This window comes from Dendrobates tinctorius, unplaced genomic scaffold (assembly GCF_039654945.1).
Source record: "Dendrobates tinctorius isolate UK_male_01 unplaced genomic scaffold, ASM3965494v1 ptg000022l, whole genome shotgun sequence".
NCBI lineage: Eukaryota > Metazoa > Chordata > Amphibia > Anura > Dendrobatidae > Dendrobates > Dendrobates tinctorius.
Genome location: NW_027361690.1, coordinates 89,758,687 through 89,786,245, shown reverse-complemented (window position 1 = coordinate 89,786,245; position 27,559 = coordinate 89,758,687). Strand labels below are relative to the sequence as shown.

At 44.5% G+C, this 27,559-nt stretch overlaps 1 protein-coding gene across 8 annotated transcripts in view; it reads left to right on the top strand.

Annotated features, from left to right (window-relative positions):
- The window catches only part of MEGF11 (multiple EGF like domains 11), an 815,865-nt gene that overhangs the window by 674,621 nt on the left and 113,685 nt on the right, over positions 1-27,559 (top strand). For all 8 annotated transcript variants that reach the window (XM_073568888.1, XM_073568889.1, XM_073568884.1 and 5 more), the window contains 3 exons: positions 2,728-2,874; positions 8,652-8,786; positions 19,480-19,608. In XM_073568888.1, the coding sequence (XP_073424989.1) occupies positions 2,728-2,874; positions 8,652-8,786; positions 19,480-19,608 (411 nt within the window). The remainder of the gene's footprint in view (positions 1-2,727; positions 2,875-8,651; positions 8,787-19,479; positions 19,609-27,559) is intronic.

Genomic DNA, 27,559 nt, shown 5'->3' with positions numbered 1-27,559 from the left:
AGTGTGAACGAGGCCTTTATTGGAGCTGCCTATGTAGGGCATATGACGTTGGCTGTCGTTACAAGCTGAAACACGAATCTCCCCCCAACCTTTAGCTGGTCAATACAATTATCTTGGGATACTGATCCATGTATCAATACAATCATGTGATTGATCTGTGTCAGTTATTGCTAATTGCTTAGCAGAGTTTCCAGAAGGTAGAGCGATGTTTCAGTCTGGGTTGCCACGTTCAGCATGTGAAGGGTGGAGGACTTTGTGAGCTCACAGTAAATTCCCTGGTTCTGCAATATTTTTGCATTAACTCAGGATGGTTTGCACAAAATCAGCAAGTAGCGCAAGTAAGGAAAACGACTCGGAGCCTGTGTAATGATTTTCAGTCACTCGCAGTAATCCTTAAACTTTCAGCTGCCGAGCAGATTGAAGCCTCAGTAATTACAATGCGGTACCTGTTCTGCTCAGATGGGGAGGGGGCGCATCTCCTGAGTAACACGTTAATCCACTCTCTGCCTGAGGTCTCTCCCCCTGTGTTTATCCCATTATGCAGAGGAGCGTGGGCCTGTGAGATAAAGCTAGCAAATGCTGCAACACATTGTGGGGAGAGGGAGCGAAGTGAAGAGGATGGGAGAAATCAGGTAAACTGGAGGGGAATGTCGTACCGTTCCGTCCTGCTAACAACCTGTTTATTTCGAGCTCCACTTCCTGATGTCAGTACCAAATCTCAAAGCCGTATGGCGAAAGCAAAACAGGTCATGAAATGTATGGAAGTAATTATAATAAGGAAATGTGCATGTGTCCTGATGGGAATGACTTAGGCTTGTCAGAGGAAATCATTTTGGCCATACAATCATAGCGAACATGAGCATAAAACACTTGAAAATTATCATTGCACGCGTCATAGGTAACGACTGAAAAGTCAGCTTGGATGGGTTTGTCTTCATTGGATACCATTATTGCTGCAGCACCTGTCTGCTTAGTAGATGTTTGCAGGTGAGAGAAAAAATGGATCTGATGCCTCACTACCAAATATTCCGCCAGGCGATGAGAAGACAATAAAGTATATTTAAAAGCGGGCTTTATTTGTCGACGTGTTTCGAAGCATAAAACACTTCTTACACTATACACTGTATAGCGGTTGGTCCTGATGAAGAACTGTTGTATGCTTCTAAACACGTTGACCAATACAGACCGCTTTTAAATATCCTTCATTGTCTTCTCATGCCTGGTGAAATATTTGGCAGCGCAGCATCAGATCCATTTTTCCACTCCTCTACATTCTATCTGGGACATGATTTATCAGGGGGGCAGCATTTAAGTTCCTTACTACAGTTTCTTGCATTGCCACCCTCTGAAGACGTCCTGGATCCACTGTGAAAGAAGCTGCGGGAGAGGTGAGTGCAGCGCCAGCACTCTTCTTCCGTCTCCATCTTCACTGCTTCTAACTATGAAACAAGACATCATCAGGGGGAAGAGCTAGAGGTAGTGAGTGACACAAGTGCCACCCCACAGCTTCCAGCACCACCCTCCAATGAATCGTCATTAGGGGTCAGTGATAGAATGAGTGACCCCAGTACCGCCCCACAGCTTCTACCACCGCCTTCCAATGAATTGTCATTAGGGGGCAATGATAGAGTGAGTGATACCAGTGCCACTTCACAGCTTCTAGAACCGCCCTCCACTGAATCGTCATTAGGGGACAGTGATAGAGTGGCAGTGAGTGACACCAGCACCGCCCCAAATGACTATTTGTTTGAGGGTGGTGCTAGAAGCTATGGGGCAGCACTGATATCATTCACACAGCTTCTATTAGCAAATATTCACCATAAATAAATAAATCCTACGTTTCAAGCTTTCACTGACATTAACATCAGCACAAAAACTGCACTGGAATCTTCATGGAATGAGTTTCCATGGCTGAGCTGTGGCATCCAAGTCTTACATCACCAAGCACAATGCCAAGCGTCAGAGTGGTGTACAGCACACCCCCACTAGACTCTGAAGCACTGGAAAATGTTCTCTGGAGTGATGAATCATTGCTCCTCTATCTGGCAGTCTGATTGATAAATCTGAGTTTGATAACTGCCAGAAGGTTACCTGTCTGACTACATTTGTTCCAGCTGTAAAGTTTTGGTATAGGAGAAACAATCCTATGGTGTTATTTTTCTGGGGTCAGTCTAGGCCCTTTAGTTCCAATGAAGGGAAATCTAATGCATGAACAGGTTGGGAACAGTTTGGGAAAGGCAAAGAACAACTGTGTCCCACTGCATAGAGCAAGATTCAAGAAGGAATGGTTAGATAAGTTTAATGTGGAAGAATCTGACTGACTGCCAAGAGTCATGACCTCAGTCAACACCATCGAACACCTTTAGGATGAACTAGGACAGAGACTTCTAGCCAGGACATTTCCTCCAATATCAATGTTTGACTTGCCAAATGCTCTTCTGGATGAAGGGGCAAAAAGTCCCATGGACACATTCCAAAATCTTGTTGAGAACCTTCTCAAAAGAGTGGAAGCTGTTATAGGTGCAAAGGTGGATCTCACTCCATAGTAATGGTTATAGATTTGGAATGGGATGTAGGTATAGTGTACAGGTGCCCCAGTACTTTTGTTTATGTAGTATATATTGATAAATATATATCTGTAATATAATCTATATTGTCCCAGATTTTCTACTGAGAACCTCATCTACGGTGCATACTGTGATCTGATTATCTCTTTCTTATTTACAGGCATACACTGTGACAATGTGTGTGCTCAAGGCCGCTGGGGGCCCAACTGCTCCATGTCATGTCACTGCGAGAATGGGGGTTCGTGCTCACCCGAGGATGGGAGTTGTGAGTGTGCTCCAGGATTTCGAGGAACCTTGTGCCAAAGAAGTAAGAAAACATGAGCAGTTAGAAAATGTTTTTTTTTTTTAATCACCATAAATCACATAAAGTTTCTCCACTTGGAGAAACCAAGTCCAATATATTATATCATATAATAACCATCCCAAGTAAGACTCATGATCAAACACATAAATAGGAAATCAATGCATTGAATCACTTTAACCTGATATGTGTAAATACAGTGGGTACGGAAAGTATTCCGTCCCCTTTAAATTTTTCACTCTTTGTTTCATTGCAGCCTTTTGGTAAATTCAAAAATGTTCATTTTTTTTCTCATTAATGTACACTCTGCACCCCATCTTGACTGAAAAAAAAAGAAATGTAGAAATTTTTGCAAATTTATTAAAAAGAAAAACTGAAATATCACATGGTCATAAGTATTCAGACCCTTTGCTCAGTATTGAGTAGAAGCACCCTTTTTAGGTTGTACAGCCATGAGTCTTCTTGGGAATGATGCAACAAGTTTTTCACACCTGTATCTGGGGATCCTCTGCCATTCTTCCTTTCAGATCCTCTCCTGTTCCATCAGGTTGGATGGTGAACGTTGGTGGACAGCCATTTTCAGGTCTCTCCAAAGATGCTCAATTGGGTTTAGGTCAGGGCTCTGGTTGGCCAGTCAAGAATGGTCACAGAGTTGTTCTGAAACCACTCATTTTGTTATTTTAGCTGTGTGCTTAGGGTCATTATCTTTTTGGAAGGTGAACCTTCTGCCAAGTCTGAGGTCCAGAGCAATCCGGAAGAGGTTTTCATCCAGGATATCTCTGTACTTGGCCGCATTCATGTTTCCTTCAATTGCAACCAGTCATCCTGTCCCTGCATCTGAAAAACACCCCTATAGCATGATGCTGCCACCACCATGTTTCACTTTCGGGATTGTATTGGGCAGGTGATGAGCAGTACCTGGTTTTCTCCACACATACCGCTTAGAATTATCACCAAAAAGTTCTATCTTTGTCTCATCAGACCAGAGAATCTTATTTCTCATAGTCTGGGAGTCCTTCATGTGTTTTTTAGCTAACTCTATGCCGGCTTTCATGTGTCATGCACTAAGGAGAGGCTTCGGTCGGGCCACTCTACCATAAAGGCCCGACTGGTGGAGGGCTGCAGTGATAGTTGACTTTGTGGAACTTTCTCCCATCTCCCTACTGCATCTGTGGAGCTCAGTGATCTTGGGGTTCTTCTTTACCTCTCTCACCAAGGCTCTTCTCCCATGATTGCTCGTTTGGCTGGACAGCCAGGTCTAGGAAGACTTCTGGTGGTCCCAAACTTCTTCCATTTATGGAGGCCACAGTGCTCTTAGGAACCTTGAGTACTGTAGAAATTCTTTTGTAACTTAGGCCAGATCTGTGCCTTGCCACAATTCTGTCCCTGAGCTCCTTGGCCAGTTACTTTGACCTCATGATTCTCATTTAGCCTGACATGCGCTGTTAGCTGTGAGGTCTTATATAGACAGGTGTGTGCCTTTACAAATCAAGTCCTATCAGTTTAATTAAACACAGCTGGACTCCAATGTAGGCGTAGAACCATCTCAAGGAGGATCACAAGGAAATGGACAGCATGTGACTTAAATATGAGTGTCTGAGCAAAGGCTCTGAATACTTATGACCATGTGATATTTCAGCTTTTCGTTTTTAATTAATTTGCAGAAAATTCTACATTTCTGTGGTTTTTTCAGTCAAGATGGGGTGCAGAGTGTACATTAATGAGAAAAAAATGAACTTTTTTGAATTTACCAATTGGCTGCAATGAGACAAAGAGTGAAAAAGTTAAAGGGGTCTGAATACCTTCTGTACCCACTGTATGTGTCTATACTATAAAACCATTACAGAACTTAAATTAAAAAAAATCCTGTTTCCCCATGCCAAGGAGAGTAGTGTGTAATGCAGATTTCTGTCATGCACTCTGTGCTACATTCCTGCCCAATTTGCGCAACAGTTGGAGATAAATGCGATGGCGTATAATAAAATGAGTCTTTAAATCGGGAGTACATTACATTTTACACACCATGGGATGAATCGCGGGGCTATAAAAAAAGGTATGGCATTTTTTATTCCTACTTGATCATGTTGCAGATAACCACGGGAAAAATGTTTTATCCGACTTGAGGTTATACTACCTATTACTTCGGCTCCGGTGGTCTGCTCTAGTGACTTTATTAAGGTGATATTTTCATGTGCATGTCAGTACAATGGTATAATATGCACAGAAATAATGGTATGACACATGGACAGAGAGCGTAATAACACATATCCCAATAGATGTCACTGTTGATCAGTAGTTTCTTCCATGTAAACAGTAATTATGTGTCTTTCCATTTGCTCAGATCATTGAACCAAAATATTACAGCTACATTAATCTACATCTATTCATCATCTTACATTAACCAGCAGTTCACTGTTACATCCACCATACTAAGTGTTGTCTTCAGCAATATGGTTTTTAACATTTTTCTGTAACTGTTTCTTTGTAATATCATTATGGTCACTTATATTAAATCACTGATCCACCTACTACCAGGCTCATTTACATTTATTTAAAAGGAACCTGCCATGTCCCCAAAATCTATCAACCTGCAGATATGAAGTTAATCTGCAGGTTAATGGCGTTGTATAGCTGTGCAGCCACGGCACTGAGAGCCTGGCTACCGGGAGGAAATGAAATGTACTCCTCCCGGCAGCCTCCAGCTTTCAGTCATAGAGGCGCAGATGGTGCAGCTTCAGTCACCGAGCCCCTGCACTCACTGACAGTCGACTCTGCACTGATGAACTGCACAGATGGCTGTCAGTCAGTGCAAGGGCTCGGTTACAGCTGCCAGTTATTATTCACTGAGCAATGATTGAGGCCGTGTTGGCCGCACCTTTGTGACTGAAAGCCTGAGGCTGCAGAGAGCAATATAGTTAATTTCCCGCCCGTAGCAAATACGTCTTTTTACTGACCTGAGATATAAAAGAATATCAACCCCATACAGGTGACAATCCAGCAGCTGTCAACTGTACACTATAGCTGACAACTTGCTGTATCACAAACGATCAGTGTTGGCACCGTCCATATCTGTTTAACCCCTTAGTTGCTGCTGTCAAAAGTGTCTACATCAAATAAATGGTTAATAGATTGTGGGGGCTTCCACTTTAATCTAATTGACACACCGAGATCATGATTGTGTGGTCCTGATGTTTGCAATAGCAGTTCATGGGCAAATAGCGGCCTTAAGGGGGCTTTACACTTAGCAAGATTGCTAGCAATATCGCTAAAGCGTCACCGATTTTGTGACGCAGCAGCGATATTGCTAGCGATATCGCTACATGTGATACTTACCTCCGAGCGGCTCCCCCGCTGGCTATCGCTGATTGCGCGGGAACATCCTGGGCCGTTTCTTGTCGGTGGCTTCCTGCTGGCGCCGACGAGCGAAGCGTGGACGCGGGCGGAGGATGTCATCATCGCCGCGTCTGACAGGTAAGTAACGATCGCTGCTGCGTCGCTGCTGAGATCTGCATGTTTGGCAGCTCACTAGTGACCATTTAGCGATGCACCAGCGATCCTGACCGGGTCATATCGTGGTCGGGATCGCTGGTGCATCGCTAAATGTAACGGGGCCCTTAGAGTTTCCTGGCTATAGCGGTCAGTTCAGAAGTTACCAACATTTAGATGGTAAACAAACACTTTTCCATTCCTGCTATACCACTTTGCATTAATTCCTGAAAATCACCTGAAGGGTTAATAAACTATCTGACAGCAGTTTTCAATATGTCAGGGGGTGCTGTTTTTAAAATGGTACCACGTTTGGGGTTTTCCAATATATATAGCACCCCCAAAGTCAATTCAAACCTGGATAGGTCCCTCAAAAAAATAAATTTTGTAAATTTACTTGAAAAAATGAAAAATTCCTGCTACATTTTTAAACCCCCTAAAAGGCTAACAAAATAAACTAGCATTTAAAAAATGGTGATGAAGTAGGGTAGACAAGTAACCATCTGGATTAAAGGGATAATCATTCAAAGTTTGAAAATTGCAAGCTTTTTTACATTTTTGTAAAATTTCTGACTTTTTTTTATAAATAAACATAAAACATCAACCTAAATTTACCATTGTCATACATTATAATGTGCCACAAAATAACAGTCTCAAAATCACTGGGATTTGTTGAAACGTTCCAGAGTTATCGCCACATAAAGTGACATTGGTCAAAATTTAAAAAATTGGCCCCATCACTAAGGGGGTTAAATCAGATAATTTTTATTGAAACAAATCACTGCATTACATTTTCCATTTTCCAAAACCTAACAAAACACAAACACTAAAAAGAAATACAATGCTTCTTAAAGCACTATCCATATAACACAATTTGAAAGTGACATTTTTCTTATGTGAACACTGTGAGTCAAACCTATTGTCAAATTCGAAATACTAAATGATAGTATTTTCTATTTTTATGCAAAGAAAAATTAACGATTTCCTTCGCCCCACCTTCCATTAGTATATGTTTCTGTTCCAAAGCCAAATATAACCTCTATCAGTTTTCATTTAGATACATCATAAAAGCTCTGACAACATCTGTATCATCTGGTCTCTTAATAACATACTAGAAGGCAATCCTGGAGTATCCGTCCATTTTTCCCCAATTTTGTTCGAATTTGTGGAGTGCATTTCTTTTTTGATGCATTGCTTTTTCAATTCTTATTATATTATTTTTTATTAATTCTTCAGTAGTAGGGGGACTGGAATCTACCCAATATAAGGCAAGTCATTTGCAAGCTTGGAATAAAATACAAAACATACTTAAGTTATCACTATCGGGCACTCAGGGTCCAGGATAATTCTCTGGCTTTGAAATCCATTGTAATCATGGGGGGACCTGTCTGTAGGAAAAAAAAATCACCGCTGATATGTAGGTGGTAGCGGCACACTGTCTTCTCTCACCCTGACGCGCGTTTCGCTGATGCTTCTTCCTGGGAACATCCAAAAATTGTTTTTGTGATTTTTTTTTTTAACCTACAGACAGTTTACCCGCATCACTACAATGGATTTCAAAACCAGAGAAATTTCCAGGCGCCAAAAAGCATTTTATATGTTTAAAACGGGTGCCTCACAGCCATCAACTGATACTTCTATTGCAGTGAAGGATCTTGTTAAACAGTACAAATGTTATGTACATAAAAAAAATAGGATGGACTAAAACTGCCCTAGAAAACTATGTAAGTCAATAAATCATCCCAAGAGGATTGCGAGTGCAATTATTCCCCACCTTTGACCTGGGTGATCAGAAACTCATTGATCATTGGACTGTAGCTGCCACAGCTTGTCCTCTAGAATTTTTACAAATTATCATTGAAAGCAAGACTGAAGAAGAAATTGGGAAACTTAAAATAACATGAAACGACTCATGCAAAAATTGCGTCAAAATAACTGTTGGACATAAAATCACTTCGGGAAGGGGGGAAGGACTGGAGTACATTTGTGACAAATTTTGCAACATTTTGAAAAATGACAAAGGATGCATCATTTAAGAACTTCTGAAAACCCTAAACTCTGCCCACTATGCAAACGGCAAAAAAACAGCCAAGCACATATGAAATAGATTCCAAAAAAAGGAATACATGGACAAATGTATATGTTGCCAAATACTAAAAACTTGACAAAAACAGGTGCAAATGCAATAATGAATTAGGCCTTTTGTGTTGCCTATATGTAGGACAGTATTTTTTATCGCTGGGTACGTCACCTAACATTTTCCTTGTATTATTATATTTCATCTTGAATCTCTGCAGTTTGCTCTCCTGGATTTTATGGACATCGTTGCAGCCAAACCTGCCCCCAGTGTGTTCACGCTAATGGACCATGTCATCACATCACAGGCCATTGTGACTGCCTACCAGGATTTTTTGGGCCGCTTTGTAATCAAGGTATTCCCAAGTATTTCTATAGTAATTACCGTAAATGTTTTTTAAAAAAATTAAATAAAAAAAAAACAGACCATGTTTTCTTTTCCTGGACAACTAGTTAATGCCTACGAGAAGGCAGACTGAAAAAGTAGCGTCCAGTCGCTAGGGTTACACTGATATCTCCAAAATCCAAATAAAAAAACAAACGCTTCAAATACTCTTTGAATGAGCTTCATATTGATTTAATTGAGGAAAAAATACCTTAAATATTAAAGGGAAAAGGGAATGTGTCATCATAAAATAACCTAATGTTTAAATCATTTTTTGTGTGTTAAATTTGTTTTTTAAAAATTTTTGTCACTGTTTTTTTTCTTTTACATATCACAATGTGAAAATAGAAAAATAATACATTTTGTTATTTTCACACTGGCCACTAGAGCTTTTTTAGATTTTAACTTCCCAATGTTTCGGGAAATAACACATGAACATAGCCACAATGGTCGGATCCCCACCCTATCTTTTGTGTTGAAGTATCTAATGAGTGTGTGCAAAGGTCATTGTGAAGGGAGGAGGAGCAGGCGAGCTGAGACATCGACTATTGTGATTAGTGGATTCTATGTTATCAGCTGTGCATAGAGCAGTTACCTATCATTGTAATCCTGCCTTTGCTGATTATTAAACTAATGTAAACTCTTCCTGAAAGGACAGGACGTATGAGTCTAAACAAGCCTGTGAAAATTGCAAGATTTGGGGTGTTGTGGGTAGGATTTAGTGACAGGAGTTGCTCATCACATTTGCCTATCACTCTGTGTGTGTGCGGAAATTTGAAAAAAAGACAAATTTATATGGAGGAAAGATGATAAGAGAATAAACTTTTAGTATATTTATCCACGTGGGTGTGGTCTTCAACTCTTCTAGGAGCATCGTTTTGAGGACCACACCCACTTGGCTAAAACAACTGGATTTACACACAGGATCAGAAGGGAACATATCTCTGTAACCGGAATGTGTAGGAAGGAAAGGAAAACAACATCAGATTCAGGAGAACAGCGACATTTATTCCATGTAAAAAAAAAACCTTGCACATTTCTGCCAAGTGACTGGCTCTCTTTAAGTTTGCATGTTGAAATTGTTATAAGTTTAGTAAGGAAAAATCTGCTAATAGACTCCCTTTTCCAGGCACGCCTGCTAGAGATGAGTGTGTATGAAAATAGGTGAGATGGCCATTTTAATTGTTGGACCCTACTTATTATAAGTCTAAGTCCAGAATTTGCCCCAGGAAAAAAGAAATATATGTTATATGTCTGTGTCCGACATTGCTAAATGAATTGGAGCCGGTCATCTTCCTTCTGCAGAGTAGAAGAGGCGGCTTTATATCACGGATGGAAATGAGTACCATTATGTGCGGTATCGGCGTCCGCCCTCCGAGTTTGTCCTGTGTGGTTCTGTCTGCTCCAATCATATTGGAATTCAGATAGGACGCTCAGAGTGATGCAGACGTTACAGAAATGGAGCTTTATCACTGCTACCAGGCGCTGCCTCATTACCAAGATCTCTTTCCGTGGAAGACAAAATCAAACTCGAAAAAAAAAAAAAAATCTTTCATGGGGGTGGCGGGTTTCTTATCTGATTGTTCAAGCAGGAAGGGGCCAGGTGACTAGGATTGAGGAACCTGCGCCGGGGGAGGGGAAGGTTGCTAATGTCCCTGTCACACAGCTTGCGGATTACGCTGTCTGTGTCATTGGACGGTCTGCGGAGAGATAAGGTTTTATCACAATGGCATTTTTCTGATGTTTTCTCGTAGGATTCAGTTTTCTGATAATAAACCTGTGACAACCACCCCCCCTCGCTGTGTGAAATAATGCAGAAAAATATTATTCCTGAGCTATAGGACACCCCCCACCCCAAATCGTCAACAAGCTGTATTCGCTGTCACTGAAAAGCTGCAGAGAGCGAGATAATCAGGGGGCGCACCACCCCTGGAGCAGCAAGCTCCATTTTACCAGTGTCTCTCCACGTCATTGTGCAAAAATAACAATGATTATTTACCTGGCAAAATATTTCATTGAATTCATCCACATTTCCAGTATATTCCATTGTGTCTCCTGAAGACACTGTGGTTAGTTTGCTGTATTTTCCGTACTTGAAAACACAAAGCGGGGCGACTCATTTTATAGACATGTTTTCATTTCACGCTAATGCGAAAGAACGAACCTGGCGTGCAGGAAGCTTCATACATGAATGGCAGATCACAGAGATTCTATGTCAGGCAGCAGATCTTCCAGTGAATGATTTGAACATAAGATAAAACAAGGAATTCAGTGAAACAGAAGGTGAGAAAGGCCTGAACCCAAGAGCTGTCAATCTTACACATAAAAGGCAGAGACTAGAGCTGCGCTTCTCCGATAACATACAAGCACAGTATCGGGAAGTCCTGTTTCTATTCCTGAAACAATAGACATTTGGACAGCCATTTCTTACTTTATAGAACAGGAATTTATTCCTCAGAAGACAACGCTGAATGGTTATTGTAGGCAACGCCATTGTTCTTCTAGACATCTTCTCAACCACGGGTCCATCTTTTTTCATTAATCTTATTTGTGCTTATTGGTTATATGATGTGTGTAATAATAATGGCTGAGTTTACAGTAAACCTTTCTGTATAGCTAGAGGGGGAACCTGCTGATGTGCCCAAAGTATATGACACAAGGTCAATATAGGAAGTTTGTAAAGGGGTTGTCCCACAAGTAAAGTTCATCTTTATCTGTAGATCTTGGAATAATAATAAGTTCCTGTGCTGAGATAATCTTTTAAATTTCCCTGTTATGTATTGTGTAATGGTTGCGTTTGACCATGCAGGATCATGGTCGGCACATACCACAATTCATGGAAGGAAGTATAAGGATATTATACAGATGACATAGCAATGACATACATCTACAGCTTTCTGTAAGGTAAAACATTTGCCTGCATGTTATATCACAGGAGCAAGTGTTTCTGCTGTGTCTCCAGTCCCCTAAGCATATCAAAAATCACATCAGTGAAGCAGGAGCTCTGGAGCCACTGAACTCATATGTCACTAGCTGAAGAAGGAGCTTTGGAGCCACTGAGCTCATATGTCGCTAGCTGAAAAAGGAGCTCTGGATCCACTGAGCTCATATGTCACTAGCTTGATTTATGATGGGCTCAGAGGGCTGGAGATGCGGCAGAAATACTCATTCCTGTGATAAAACAGGCAGGGAAATATTTTGTCTCACAGAAAGAGTCAACTGCAATCCCATGCTGTCCTGTCTGTATATTGTCTTTTGCTTCATCCCCTGCCCAGGAGCTATGGGAGGAAAAATGTACTTTGTTCATGGGACTACCCCAATAAATTATCCGCTTTGTCTTTGTAGACTGAGTTAGGTTTCTAGATATTTTTGGGGTGCAGTAGGCAGCTGATATATATTCTTGATTTTGATTAAAAAAAAATAATCATAGTGAAAATATATGGTTACTAAAATGGGATGAGGCTGATATTTAGACCATGTCCAGGAATGGTTACAGTCATTGTCTTTGGATCAAAATCTAAATAGGACAATAGTGTCATAATCTAGGTTTTTTTCTAAGCTAACGACGCATTATGAAATGTTCATGCACTTCTCCCATCGAATGTTGCATCCTCAATTGTGCATATGCAAAATTGGTTTCCACACTGTAAATGGCAAAAAGACAATCACCAGTATAAACTTATTCATGCATCAGCATCACTAAGTATGAATACAAGGATCACTAGTGCTAAACCAGTGAGCCCTAAGTGCATCTGGTATACAACTCCTTAAGGGTGAATTGCCTCACTGCTGATTTTGTTGCCGAAATTTCTGCATCTGAAAAGTGCTTCTATTCATTTCAATAGGGTTGTTTTAGCTGTTTGAGACAGATGCAGAACTTTCCACGACACAATCTGCAGCAAATACACAAGATGTGAATATACCCTAAAGTGGGTCAGTCGTCAGATTTCACAATACAAAAAATATACATTATTAAATATTTTAGATCTGATGAAACTGATGCGTATGTTTAGAAAATTAATGACAGACTAACTTTGAAATCCCGACATTAAGATGATATAATCTAGCCAAAGACTGAAATAGTTAATGAGTCCAAATGTATTCAATCTCCACCTACCCTATTGTGTAAATCAGGTTTTCGTGTTCCATGTATTAAAACAAAAATTGGCAAAGGTTGTTATTTTTTCAAATCATGGTATTTATTAAAAGATAAAATTTGTAACCTTGCAGTTCTCACAATGGCCACTGAGGCTTTTTTAAATTCATGCTATCTGTCCTTTCAGGAAGAGTTTACAGAAGTTTTCTAATCAGTAGATGCGGGATTACAATAACCGCTAACACCTCTATACACAGCTGATAAAAAAGGATCCACCAATCACAATAGCCTATGTCACAGCTGACCCTGCTCTCCCTCTCTTTGCATGAACCTTAACACATACTTGTTAGATTCCTCAATACAAAAAATAGTGTCAGAGTTCAATGTGGCTATGTGCATGTGTTGTTTCCTGAAACAACAGGAAGTTAGAGTGTAAAGAAAAGCCAGAGGTCAGTGTGAATATTGCAAGTTGTTTATTTTTTATTTTGAATACAGATTGCGCAATGTTTTAAAAAAAAATAACAGAAAAACCTGATTTAATCAATAAGTAAGTTTCTGATGACAGTTTCTCGTTAATCTTTCAAAAAGGATTATACGGTTTTGACATGGATTTTTAAAGTCAGGTCTAAAAAAAAAAATCAATAAATAATGTAAGTACCGTAGTAGTTTGTACTGTGAGGTCTGGTGGTTGGTCCACTTTAAAGAGTAAATAATCTTTACTTTTAATGCAATAATTGATCAGCATTTTTAAAGTTGTGAATCTTTATAATATACTCCATTACCTTATTTTGATTCCTTCTATCATCAACACCATGCTGAAAGGGCTGGCTTGTCTTGTTCATTCTGTCTTTGCTGTTGAATTAAACTGAAGGTCTAGCAAGAGTCCATAGAACCAAATTTCTCCATTCCAGTGTGTGGAAGTCAAACTGCACTCAGATGTCATCTGGATGCAATCTGATGATTTCCTTGCACTCATTGACTTGCTTGATCGAGTGTGATCCAAATATCTGATCAAACTTGGACATGCAGCGATTTTGTTTCCTTGGACAGACTGTAGACTAACATTTTATTTATTTATTTTACTCACTTATATAGCACCATTAATTCCTCATTATTTTACATATATTATCAATACTGTCCCCATTGGGGCTCACAGCCTAGATTCCCTATCAGTATATATTTGGAGTGTGGGAGGAAACCGGAGAACCCGGAGGAAACCCAAGCAAACACGTGGAGAACATACAAACTCCTTGCAGATGTTTGTCCTTGGTGGGATTTGAATCCAGGACCCCAGCACTACAAGGCTGCAGTGTTAACCACTAAGCCACCGTGCTGCCCGATGGTCTGGTGTGATTGGATTGCCATCAGAGCAATAATATGCTTGTGTGTACCTAGCCTAAACCTTTCTCTACTGAGCAGGGAGGTAATACAGATGTTAGCTAGACCTTCAGTTCAGATCAGCTGCTAAGCCCTCCATACATGTTAGATGGTTGTCGGCTGAATACCGCTTCAGCTGATCGTTCGCCAGCTGGATCTCACCCATCGTTCCCATACACAGGAGAGCTCACTTGGCCAACCGCTCTAGTGTTTTCTGTGATTATGATGACTTACCTGTTAGAAAGCAAAAGGATCAACATTCTAAAATCAGACACACCAGATCCATATCTTCCCCAACAATCATCTACCCAGGGCCACAAACACATTAGGCTGACAATATTGATGAGTTTGGCTGATCTTAGTCTAAAGTGTACGGGGGCCTTAAGACAGAATGGACTATACTGTACAGACAAGCCAGCACTTTCAGCGTGGTGTTAAAGCTGGGAGGAAGCAACATAAGGTAATGACGTATATTACAAAGAATAATAACTTTACAAAGGCTGATCAATCTCTATATATAAAACTGAATGTGTGTGTGTTTCACCAACCAATCACGAAGCATCTTTCATTTCACCAGAGCTGTTTAAAAGATGCTGAGCTGTAATTGGTTGCTATGAGCAACAGTTTTCCCACTCCAGAAAACACCTCAGCAGACACTGACATGGTGAGAGAAATCTAGCATCCCTGGGAACATAAGCTCCCAGCCATTGTCGGCCCCCCCAGAAAGGTGCAGAGAGCACGACAGAAATGAATCCCCCCCCATGCCCATATACACATCACACATCCTCCATCCAATAGGCACATCTTCCCTCTTAAAGGGATCATTGGTATGGAAGTCAGGGCAAATCCATCCAGTGCTTTGGTACTGACACCAGACCTCTTAAATGGATCTCCGGTATGGAAGTCAGGGCAAATCCCTCAGTGCTCTGGTTCTGATGCCAGGCCTCTCTTAAAGGGATCTCCGGTATGGAAGTTAGGGCAATTCCACTCAGCATTCTGGTTCTGACACCAGGTTCTCTTAACCCCTTTCCTACATTGGACGTAATATTCCATCCATGTGACCTGGGACCTAAGTCCCATGGGCAGAATATTACGTCATAGCGATCAGCGGCGCCCACGTGGTGAGCGCCGCTGATCGCGGCCGGGTGTCAACTGATTATCACAGCTGACACCCGTCACAATGTGTCAGGGGCGGTCACGGACCGCCCTCGACACGTTAACCCCTTGCACACCGCGATCAAACACGATCGCAGTGTACCGGGGGTTAAAGGGAAGCATCGGCAGGGAGGGGGCTTAAAGGGAAGCATCGGCAGGGAGGGGGCTCCCTCCGTGCTTCCCTGAGCCCCCCACAGCAGCGCAATGTGCAGCGCTGCTGCGGGGGGCTCTTTCCCTACTGGTCTCCGGATCCAAGATGGCGACGTGGACCTTCGGGGGCCTGTATGGAGCTGACTTCCTCAGTGTCTGCAAAGCGCAGGCATGAGGAAGTCTGCATCTATGCCTGTGACAGATCGCCGATCTGTCACAGTGATCTGTGATGTGACAGATCAGCGATCTGTCACAGGACAGTTATGTCCCCCATGGGACAATGTAATAAAGTTAAAAAAAAGTGTAAAAATAATTAAAAAAAAAAAAAAAAAAAAAAATCGCTAAATTAAAAAAAAAATAATTCCCTAATAAATTCATTTTTTGGAAATAGAAAAAAAAATAAATAAAAGTACACATATTTGGTATCGCCGTGTCCGTAACGACCCGCCCTATAAAATGGTCCCATTATTTAACCCCTTTAGTGAATCCCTTAAAAAATAAAAAACGAAGCAAAAAATGATTTATTATCATACCGCCGAACAAAAAGTGAAATAACGCGCGATCAAAAAGACGCATATAAATATCCATGGTACCGCTGAAAACATCATCTTGTCCCGCAAAAAACGAGCTACCATACAGGATCATCAGCAAAAAAATAAAAAAGTTATAGCTCGCAGAATAAAGCAATGCAAAAATAATTATTTTTTATATAAAATTTTGCATTGAAAAAGTCAAACGGCGCTCCTTCCATTCTGAGCTCTGCCATGCGCCGAAACAGTGGTTCCCCCCCCACATATCAGGTATCAGCGTACTCAGGACAAATTGCACAATAACTTTTCCAGTCCAATTTCTCCTGTTACCCTTGGTAAAATAAAAAAATTGAACCTGAAATATTTTTTGGTGAAAAAAAGTTAAATGCTCATTTTTTTTTTAAATATTCTAAAAAATTCCTGTGATGCACCTGAAGGGTTAATAAACTTGTTGAATGTGGTTTTGAGCACCTTAAGGGGTGCAGTTTTTAGAATGGTGTCACTTTTGGGTATTTTCTATTATATAGACCCCACAAAGTGGCTTCAAATGTGATGTGGTCCGTAAAAATAAAATGGTGTTGCAAAAATGAGAAATCGCTGGTCAACTTTTAACCCTTATAACTTCCTAACAAAAAATAAATTTGGTTCCAAAATTGTGCTGATGTAAAGTAAACATATGGGAAATGTTATTTATTAAGTTTTTTGTGTGCCATATCTCTGTGATTTAAGGGCATAAAAATTCAAAGTTGGAAAATTGCGAAATTTTAAAAATTTTCACCAAATTTCCATTTTTTTCACAAATAAACGCAAGTTATTTGAATGAAATTTTACCACTAACATGAAGTACAATATGTCACGAGAAAACAATGTCAGAATTACCGGGATCCATGGAAGCGTTTCAGAGTTATTACCTCATAAAGGGACAGTGGTCAGAATTGTAAAAATTGGCCCGGGAGTTAATGTGCCAACCACCCTTGGTAGTGAAGGGGTTAAAGGGATCCACGGTATGGAAGTCAGAGCAATTGCCTTCAAATGCTCTGGTACTGACCCCAGGCTCTCTTAAAGGGATCTCCTCTAAGGAAGTTAGGGCAAATCCCTCAGCGCTCTGAATCTGACCACAGGATTCTATTAAAAGGATCATTGGTATGGAAGTCTGGTCAAATCCACTCAGCGCACTGGTTCTGATCACAGGCTCTCTTAAAGGGTTCCCCGGTACGGAAGTGAGGACAAATCCACTCTGCGCTTTGGTACAGACCCCAGGCCTCTCTTAAAGGGATCTCTGGTATGGAAGTTAGGGTAAATCCCTCAGCGCTCTGATTCTCACCCCAGGCTTCTATTAAAGGGATCCCTGGTATGGAAGTTAGGGCTATTCCACTCAGCGCTCTGGTTCTGACCCCAGGCTGATGGGATGATGTGGGATATTAGGGGGAGTAGTCCGGTGGCTCTGGCTGACGGGATGATGTGGGATATTAGTGATAGTAGTCCGGTGGCTCTGGCTGACGGGATGATGTGGGATATTAGGGGTAGTAGTCCGGCGGCTGTGACGGGATGATGTGGGATATTAGGGGTAGTTGTCCGGCGGCTGTGACGGGATGATGTGGGATATTAGGGGTAGTTGTCCGGTGGCTATGGCTGACGGGATGATGTGGGATATTAGGGGTAGTAGTCCGGCGGCTGTGACGGGATGATGTGGGATATTAGGGGTAGTTGTCCGGTGGCTATGGCTGACGGGATGATGTGGGATATTAGGGGTAGTAGTCCGGCGGCTGTGACGGGATGATGTGGGATATTAGGGGTAGTTGTCCGGCGGCTGTGACGGGATGATGTGGGATATTAGGGGTAGTAGTCCGGCGGCTGTGACGGGATGATGTGGGATATTAGGGGTAGTTGTCCGGCGGCTGTGACGGGATGATGTGGGATATTAGGGGTAGTTGTCCGGTGGCTATGGCTGACGGGATGATGTGGGATATTAGGGGTAGTAATCCGGTGGCTCTGGCTGACGGGATGATGTGGGATATTAGGGGTAGTAGTCCGGCGGCTCTGGCTGACGGGATGATGTGGGATATTAGGGGTAGTAGTCCGGCGGCTGTGACGGGATGATGTGGGATATTAGGGGTAGTTGTCCGGTGGCTATGGCTGACGGGACGATGTGGGATATTAGTGGTAGTAGTCCGGTGGCTCTGGCTGACGGGATGATGTGGGATATTAGGGGTAGTAGTCTGGCGGCTGTGACGGGATGATGTGGGATATTAGGGGTAGTTGTCCGGCGGCTGTGACGGGATGATGTGGGATATTAGGGGTAGTTGTCCGGTGGCTATGGCTGACGGGATGATGTGGGATATTAGGGGTAGTAGTCCGGCGGCTGTGACGGGATGATGTGGGATATTAGGGGTAGTTGTCCGGCGGCTGTGACGGGATGATGTGGGATATTAGGGGTAGTTGTCCGGTGGCTGTGACGGGATGATGTGGGATATTAGGGGTAGTTGTCCGGTGGCTATGGCTGACGGGATGATGTGGGATATTAGGGGTAGTAATCCGGTGGCTCTGGCTGACGGGACGATGTGGGATATTAGTGGTAGTAGTCCAGCAGCTGTGACAGGATGATGTGGGATATTAGGGGTAGTAGTCCGGTGGCTATGGCTAACGGGATGATGTGGGATATTAGTAGTCCGGTAACTCTGGCTGACGGGATGATGTGGCATATTAGGGGTAGTAGTCCGGTAGCTCTGGCTGATGGGATGATGTGGGATATTATAGTGAATGTGGCTATGCGGAGTGGGCGGGGCTCTACACTCAGCTTTTTATATATATATATATATAATCATTATAATTTGTTATAACTAACCATAGTTAGTTACTATGCCCGGGCAGCGCTGGGCTCTTCAGCTAGTAATGAAATAATAATAAAAGGTTTAGTTACTATTTAGGCTTTGATTCAAAGAGCTCATAGCTCCCGTAAATTACGATGTATAGCATAGGTGCTGATCGCAATACCCTTTCCCAGTCAGCGTTTGTAAGCTCTGTAACTGCCTGAGGGCTTGTTAATACATAATGTGTAGGCAAAGCAGCCAGTAGCTTGGGGGCACATAATGCCAACCACTTTAACCTTTTACAAAGTCCCATATCTGCCATGCCTGTTTTATGAGAGATGAGATTTAAAGGTGCACAGAGGTGTCTGAATATTGACAATGACTTATAGAAAAGAGGGTCCTAAGCACAGGGATGATGTTCCATGGATGGGACTTCTACTGTTTTGTACATGTTCCCAGTCACTATATTGGTGCATTATATGCTGTACCTAGGAGATTGGATTTGCAGCATTAATGTACAATAATTGTGCTCTTCTTTTATTGAAGTGTGCCCTGGTGGAAGATATGGTCGGAGTTGTGCAGAATTCTGTATATGCAGCAATAATGCAACCTGCAACCCCATTGATGGCTCGTGTCAGTGCTACCCTGGCTGGATCGGCAGTGACTGCTCTGATGGTAAGTTACACTTAGGCTAGGGGCACGCTGTGTTTGTTGGCCATTGTTGGGTGCATATACTTGGGAGGTAGGAGCCATTAGGGTTCGTGCAGGCAATTATATCTCACACGGATGAGTGCTACCCGTGGTTTTGACAGATGACATACGTCTCCATCTTATTCTATGGGGCTTTGAACATGTCCGATTTTTTTTTTTTTCTCGGACCAAGTCTAGCATGCACGATTTGCCTCCGAGAGTCGGATGGCACTCGCCCATTCAATTTATTATTATTATTATGCATTTATATAGCGCCATTTATTCCATGGCGCTTTACATGTGAAAAGGGGAAATATAGACAGGTACAATAAACATGTGTAAGACAAGGGACACACAAGTACATAAGGAGAGGGGACCCTGCCCGCGAGGGCTCACAGTCTACAGGGATGGGTGAGGATACAGTAGGAGAGGGTAGAGCAGGTCGTGCGGTGGTTCAGTAGACCAAGGATCATTGCAGGCTGTAGGCTTGTCGGAACAGGTGGGTCTTCAGGTTCTTGAAGGTTTCCGTTGATGGTGAGAGTCTGATGTGTTGCGGCAGAGAGCTCCAGAGTATGAGGGAAGCACGGGAGAAGTCTTGTATGCGGTTGTGGGAAGAAGAGATACGGGGGGAGTAGAGAAGGAGATCTTGAGATGATCGAAGGTTGCGTGCGGGTAGGTACCTAGGGACCATGTCACAGATGTATGGAGGAGACAGGTTGTGGTTGGCTTTGTATGTCATGGTAAGGGCTTTTACTTGGAGCCTCTGGGCAGTAGGAAGCCAGTAAAGGGCCTGGCATAGGGGGAGGCTGAGGAATAACTGGGAGACAGGTGGATTAGTCGGGCAGCAGAGTGTAGGATGAACTGGAGCAGAGCCAGAGTGCTAGAGGGGAGGCCAGAGAGTAGGAGGTTGCAGTAGTCAAGGCGGGAGATGATAAGAGCATGCATTAGTGTTTTTGTGGTTTCGTGGTTGAGGAATGAGCAGATCCGGGAAATGTTTTTGAGTTTGAGGCGGCAGGTGGAGGCGAGGGCTTGGATATGTGGTTTGAAAGAGAGCGCAGAGTCGAGGATCAACCCAAGGCACCGAGCATACTGGACTGGGGAAAGAGAGCAGCCATTGACATTGATGGATAGGTCTGGTGGAGGGGTAGAGTGAGATGGGGGAAAGATGATGAATTCTGTTGGGTCCATGGGAAAAAAAAAAAAAAAAAAAATCGGACTGCACTCAGATGATATCCAAGTGTGGTCCGATTTTCATGGACTGACATTATAGAGGAAGTGGAGAAACTTTTTTTTTTCCTCCACTTCCAATAAAACGTGAACAAGACTGATTTTCTTGGATGTGGAGAGAACGGTTGTCTGCACCTGACCTAAGGAAACCTATATCACATATACAGTACACGTTCCTTTGCATTGGCCCTCTGTGTAGGAATGTGCTATCTGCTGGTAAACAGTATGGAGGCTCATACCTGCTAGACGGAGGCTGGAAGAACTCATTTTTGGCCTCCGCCTGGTGGTGAATATGGGCTTTCCGTATACATGGTGTAGGGATTCTACTCGCTTAGGTGGAACGGGAGACAGTCAGGAGGCAGGTTCCCTTAAAGTTCATGCAGTTTATTACGTTATAAACCAAACTGCATGTCACCAAAATAAGCAGCCTTCAGTTCAGGCGACAAAATAACATCAAAATGTTCTTTCCTTCAGACTCAGTCCGCGAGCCTCAGCGCACACAGGAGGTGTATACCCTCCTCACATACAGCTGCCTGGTTCAAAAGCAGGCCACATTATAAGGGTGTAGCCACACCCACGAACCCAGCAGCAGACTGGTCACATTACTGTGACCTCACCACAGGTCCTTCAAAATAATAATAATACAGCAATATTTGTTATGCCTTACATTATGGAGACAAGCCATTTATTACACATATCTCCCATCCATTACACGACCCTTAGCCCTGCCACATACCTCCCCCTCTGCCTAAAGCCATGGGGCTTGGCACTTTCACCTACCAGGCAAGGAATTCTGGAGAGGGCATCGGCATTCCCATGTAGCTTCCCGGCCCTATGCTCTACATGGAAGCTGAAGTCTTGTAGGGCTAAGAACCAGCGGGTGACCCTATCATTCTTACCCTTTGTTTCCCTCATCCATCTGAGCGGGGCATGGTCGGATATTAATCTGAACTTCTGTACCACCAGGTAGTATCGTAATGTATCCACTGCCCATTTTATAGCCAAACACTCCTTCTCTACAACTGAGTAATTTCTCTCACAAGAAGTCAACTTCCTACTCAAGTAGAGAGCAGGATGCTCCTCCCCACGTATCTCTTGGGAAAGGACTGCTCCTACCCCGACATCTCAGGCATCTGTCTGGAGGACAAATTCACGTTTAAAGTCTGGGGCCACCAAAATAGGTTGCTTACAAAGCGCTCCCTTCGTTTCTTGGAAGGCTGACTCTGCTTCTTCGGACCAGCTGACCATCACTGACTTTGTCCCTTTAAGCAGATCAGTTAGAGGTGCAGCCATTGTGGCGAAGTTTGGGATGAACCTCCTGTAATATCCCACAATCCCCAGGAAGGCTTTAACTTGCTTCTTTGACAGAGGTCTCGGCCATGTTTGAATTGCCTCCACTTTATTGATTTGGAGTTTGATCTCGCCACGCCCCACTACATGTCCGAGGTACTTGGCTTCCTCCTTACCCAAGGCACACTTTTTTGGGTTTATTGTAAACCCCGCCTCCCTTAGAGCATTAAACACTGCTTGAACCTTTTCCGGGTGAGACTCCCAGTCCGGGGTAAAGATGACGATATCATCCAGGTACGCGGCAGCGTATAGCTTATGAGGTGCACGGATTATATTCATAGCCCTCTGGAAGGTTGCCGGAGCTCCCTGCAGGCCAAACGGCATCCGGACATACTGGAAGCACCCGTCTGGTGTGGAGAATGCTGTCTTCTCCTTGGCTTCCTGTGCCATGGGGATCTGCCAGTATCCCTTTGTCAGATCCAAAGTGGTTATGTACCTGGCAGGTCCAAGCCTCTCGATGAGCTCATCAACGCGTGGCATGGGATAAGCGTCGAACTTGGAGACCTCATTCAGCTTCCGGTAATCATTGCAGAACCTCCATTCATCATCAGGTTTTGGGACCAGGACAATCGGGCTCGACCAGCCGCTCTTAGATTCCTCAATGACCCCGAGTTTCAACATACGTTGCACCTCCTTGGAGATTACCTCTCGCCGGGCCTCAGGAATACGATACGGTATCACGTTCACCCACACATGTGGCTCGGTCAGAACTTCGTGCTCCACCACCTTCATGCACCTCGGCAACTCTGAGAACAGGTCCCTGTTTTTCTGGAGTAACTCCCAGCACTGCTGTTTCTGGGCCTTTGATAGCGTCTCCGCTATGGTAGCCGCTCCAACCTCCCCTTCTAGGTTGCCAAGCAAGCACCGCTGGCTCTCTATCTTGCCATGGCTTGATGAGGTTGACATGGTAAACCTGGTATGGCTTCCGTCTTCTGGGTTGGTGGATCTTGTAGTTCACGTCTCCCAGCCTCTCCACCACCTCATATGGCCCTTGCCACTTGGCCAAGAACTTACTCTCCACCGTCGGGATTAGCACGAGAACTCTGTCTCCTGGATTGAACTGCCTCACTCTGGCTGACCGGTTGTAGACCCTGGCCTGAGCCTCTTGTGCCTGGTGGAGATGTTCTTTAACAATGGGCATCACCTTCGCAACCCTATGCTGCATCAGTGCCACATGCTCAATGACGCTTCTGTGGGGCGTGACCAGGGCAGTTTCTAGGGAATTTTGCCAACAGGGCGAACATCGAAAAAGCGCCCCCCCCGAACATTAACATGCTGAATACCCGGACAAATATCGTCACACCATGACCAGACCACATATTACCACCACATAGTCAACGAATAATACCACATACAAGGAACAAATAGCGCCGTACCATGGCCAGACCACATATTACCACCAGATAGTGACTGAATACTACAATACTGATCATTAATTAAAAACACAATACTAAGTGCAATTGTATTCAGGAACTCTATATTTACTGTCAGTGTGCAGGTAACATAGTGACTCACCAGTGACGTCTCTAGCTGAAGTCCTTCATCTTTGCTTTTCTTTTTCATCCAGCACAGACCGCCATCACTTCTTCCAGCCAAGACTCGTCTCTGCATGAAATAACACAGTTACCTAGAGCACGGCTTCCAGAGCACATTCCCCACTTTTTTCCTTCTACACTACACATCTGAATACAGACGTGCACCCACCATTAATACATAATTGGTTATTATGCAACCCACCATTCCAAATATAAATTATAATCCACCACTGTGCACCCACTAACTATAAATGTCACTTTACCCATTTAATATATAAATTAGCACCTGTACTCTTTCCCCCAATTCATTACCAGGCACTTCAACCTCAACACCCCCCACTATGTACCTCCCGCTCTAACCCTAACACCGATTCATTATATTTACATGCCCCTCCTGCCTCAATTCATTGTCATGTCTTTCTCTCCCACCCTCTATTCATTATCAACTGCTCTACCCCACATTCAATACATCACTTACTCCCCCACACTCAAAATTCTTTATTTGTTCTCCAGATAGATCATTTGCTCTCCTCTCCCCCCCACCTTCAATTTATCATTCACTCTCCTCACCCCCACCTTCAATTAAATTGCTGTGCCCCGTCATTCACACTGAATTCATCATTTGCAGTCCCCCGTCCTCTCCCCCACATCATCATTTGCTGTCGCCCACTTTAATTTGAAGTCCCCTTCATCCGTTGCAGTCCCCTATCACCCCTCACTTCATATGCAGTGCCCCTTCATCATTTGCTGCCCCCTATCCCCCTTCTATTTCATCATGTGCAGTCCCCTTTACCCAATTCATGTGCAGTCCCCCTTACCCCCCATTTCATCATGTGCAGTCCCCCTTCATCATGTGCAGTCCCCCTTACCCCCCATCATCATCAAGTGCAGCCGCACTCCATCATGTACAGCCCCCGCACCCCCTCCATCATGTACAGGCTCAGCCCCATTCACCCCCCCCTCCATCATGTGCAGCCATATTCACCCCCCCCATCATGTACAGGCTCAGCCCCATTCACCCCCCCTCCATCATGTGCAGCATATTCACCCCCCTCCATCATGTACAGGCTCAGCCCCCGCATCCCCCTCCATCATGTGCAGCCATATTCACCCTCCTCCATAATGTACAGGCTCAGCCCCATTCACCCCCCCCTCCATCATGTGCAGCATATTCACCCCCCTCCATCATGTACAGGCTCAGCCCCCGCACCCCCCTCCATCATGTGCAGCCATATTCACCCCCCTCCATCATGTACAGGCTCAGCCCCATTTACCCCCCCCTCCATCATGTGCAGCACATTCACCCCCCTCCATCATGTACAGGCTCAGCCCCCGCACCCCCCTCCATCATGTGCAGCCACATTCACCCCCCTCCATCATGTGCAGCATATTCACCCCCCTCCATGTACAGCCCCCTCACCCACTGAATTCATTAAAAAAAAAAAAAAAAAAAAAAAAAAAGTTTCCCATACTTACCTCACAGCCGCTCCCCAGCAGCGCCTCTCTGCAGCCAGCGTCCGGGTACATGTTGGCGTCTGCGTGATGACGTCATCGCACAGGCCCGACACCTGACCCGAAAGTAGAGATGGAGCTGTGCAGCTGTCAAGGTGACGGCCGTTCACAGCTCCCTGCATGATACACTGTGACGCGGGCGGCTGCATGCTGACGGCCGCGTCACAGAACAGAGCGCACGGCCGCACAGTACCGGATCGCGGCTCTGAATCTCCCCGGTTCGGGGAACCGGCTGCAATTTCAACAACCGGTTCCACCGAACCGGGGAGAACCTGCTGAATCCCACCCCACACAGACAGCTAGGCACTAGGCAGGCGCCTCCTGGCTGGGTGGCGCCCCGGGCGATCGCACCCCCCGTCCCCCCCTAAAAACGGCCCTGGGCGTGACTTCGGCTTCCCTGGTTTCCTTGGCTATTTCTAGGAGACCTCGCGGATGCCGGCCGTACAGAAGCTCGAAGGGCAAGAACCCCGTGGAGGCCTGGGGAACTTCACGGATAGAAAACAGTAAATACGGTAAGAGACAATCCCAGTCTCTACCATCTTTCTCTATGACTTTTCTCAGCATGCTCTTCAGTGTCTTGTTAAACCTCTTAACAAGGCCATCTGACTGCGGATGGTACACTGAAGTCCTCAACTGGGAGATTTGCAAGACTCTGCACAATTCCCTCATCACCTTGCTCATAAAAGGTATCCCCTGGTTGGTCAGGATCTCCTTCGGCAAACTCGTCCGGGAAAACACATGGACCAGCTCGCGGGCTATACTCTTCGCGGAGGAGTTTCTCTGGGGAATGGCTTCAGGATAGCGTGTGGCATAGCCCAGGATGACTAATATATACTGATGGCCCCGAGCTGATTTAACTAAGGGACCGACCAAGTCCATGGCAATTCTCTCAAATGGCACCTCAATAATGAGCAGTGGCACAAGAGGGTTCCGGAAATGAGATGTGGGAGCAGTTAACTGACATGTCGGGCAGGACCTGCAATAGTTTGCTATTTCCCGGTGACACCCAGGCCAATAGAACCTCTGTACAATCCGTTCCTGCATTTTTTCCACCCCCAGATGTCCCCCCAAGATGTGTGAATGGGCCATGTCCAACACTTTCCGTCTATAGGGGCCTGGTACTATTAACTGCTCTACCACCTCCTCCCTTATTTTCGTGACCTGGTACAACAATTCCCCACTCAACATAAAATAGGGAAACCTTGTGTCTGCTCCCGGCTCTTGTGCAACCCCATTAATGACAGTGACATTGTTAAAGGCTTCCCTCAGCGTGGGGTCCCTATGTTGGGCAGTCCCAAAATTCTCCCCGGCCACCCCTAACTCTGGGATGTCAGGTACAGGGGACCCTTCCTCTTCATCCCCAACAAGGACACATAAAGGAAACCCGTCTGCCTCTGGTGGTGGCGATACCTCATTGGGGTGGATTGGTTCCCTGCTCTTGCTAGCACACTCAGAACCTTTCCCCCACAGATCCCAAAACAGACAGAAATCCCGGCCAATAATTATAGGATGCAACAAATCTCGAACAACACCAACTTCATGCGACTCAGTGCCATGCGCCGTTTCAGTGTTCACCCTGGCCATAGGGTAGTCCTTTGCATCGCCATGTATGCACCGAACACCAATCTTTTTACCCGGGAGTATGTTGAGAGAAAGACTGGCCCTCACAAGGGTCACCAAGCTCCCGGAGTCTAGAAGCGCCATTGCTGCTCGACCGTTCACCTTCACGGGACACGCATGTGGCCCCTCGTTAGGTGGCGAATTCACACTGCAAGCTGGATATGTGTAGTATGAACTACGGCGTCCCATGCTGCAGTCCATCTGCTCGGTGGTCTGGGAACAACGGGCAGCTATATGTCCCGGCCTGTGATACTTCCAGCAAATAATATCACCCGAGGGGACCTTGGGCACCGCCTCCCCCGCCCCTTTTGACCTTGGACGAACCACCCCTTTTTGGGACTCCGCCCCCTGCTGGGACCCCAAATACGGAATGGGCTGCTTCCCCAAGGAACCTTCCATCCCCTGGTATCTCTCGACCAGCCCAACCAGTTCATCGGCATTTTGGGGATCACCCTGGGCCACCCAAGTCTGTAGGGGTCTCGGCAGAGAATGCACAAACCGATCCATGACCACTCGCTCTACCATCTGTGCCGGGGAAGACGACTCTGGCTGCAGCCATTCCTGGACCAGGTGCAACAGGTCGAACATTTGGGAGCACGGCGGTTTGTCCCGGTGATAGGCCCAGCGATGAACTCGCTGTGCCCTGGTAGTCATTGTTACCCTCAAGCGTGCGAGAATTTCCGCTTTTAATT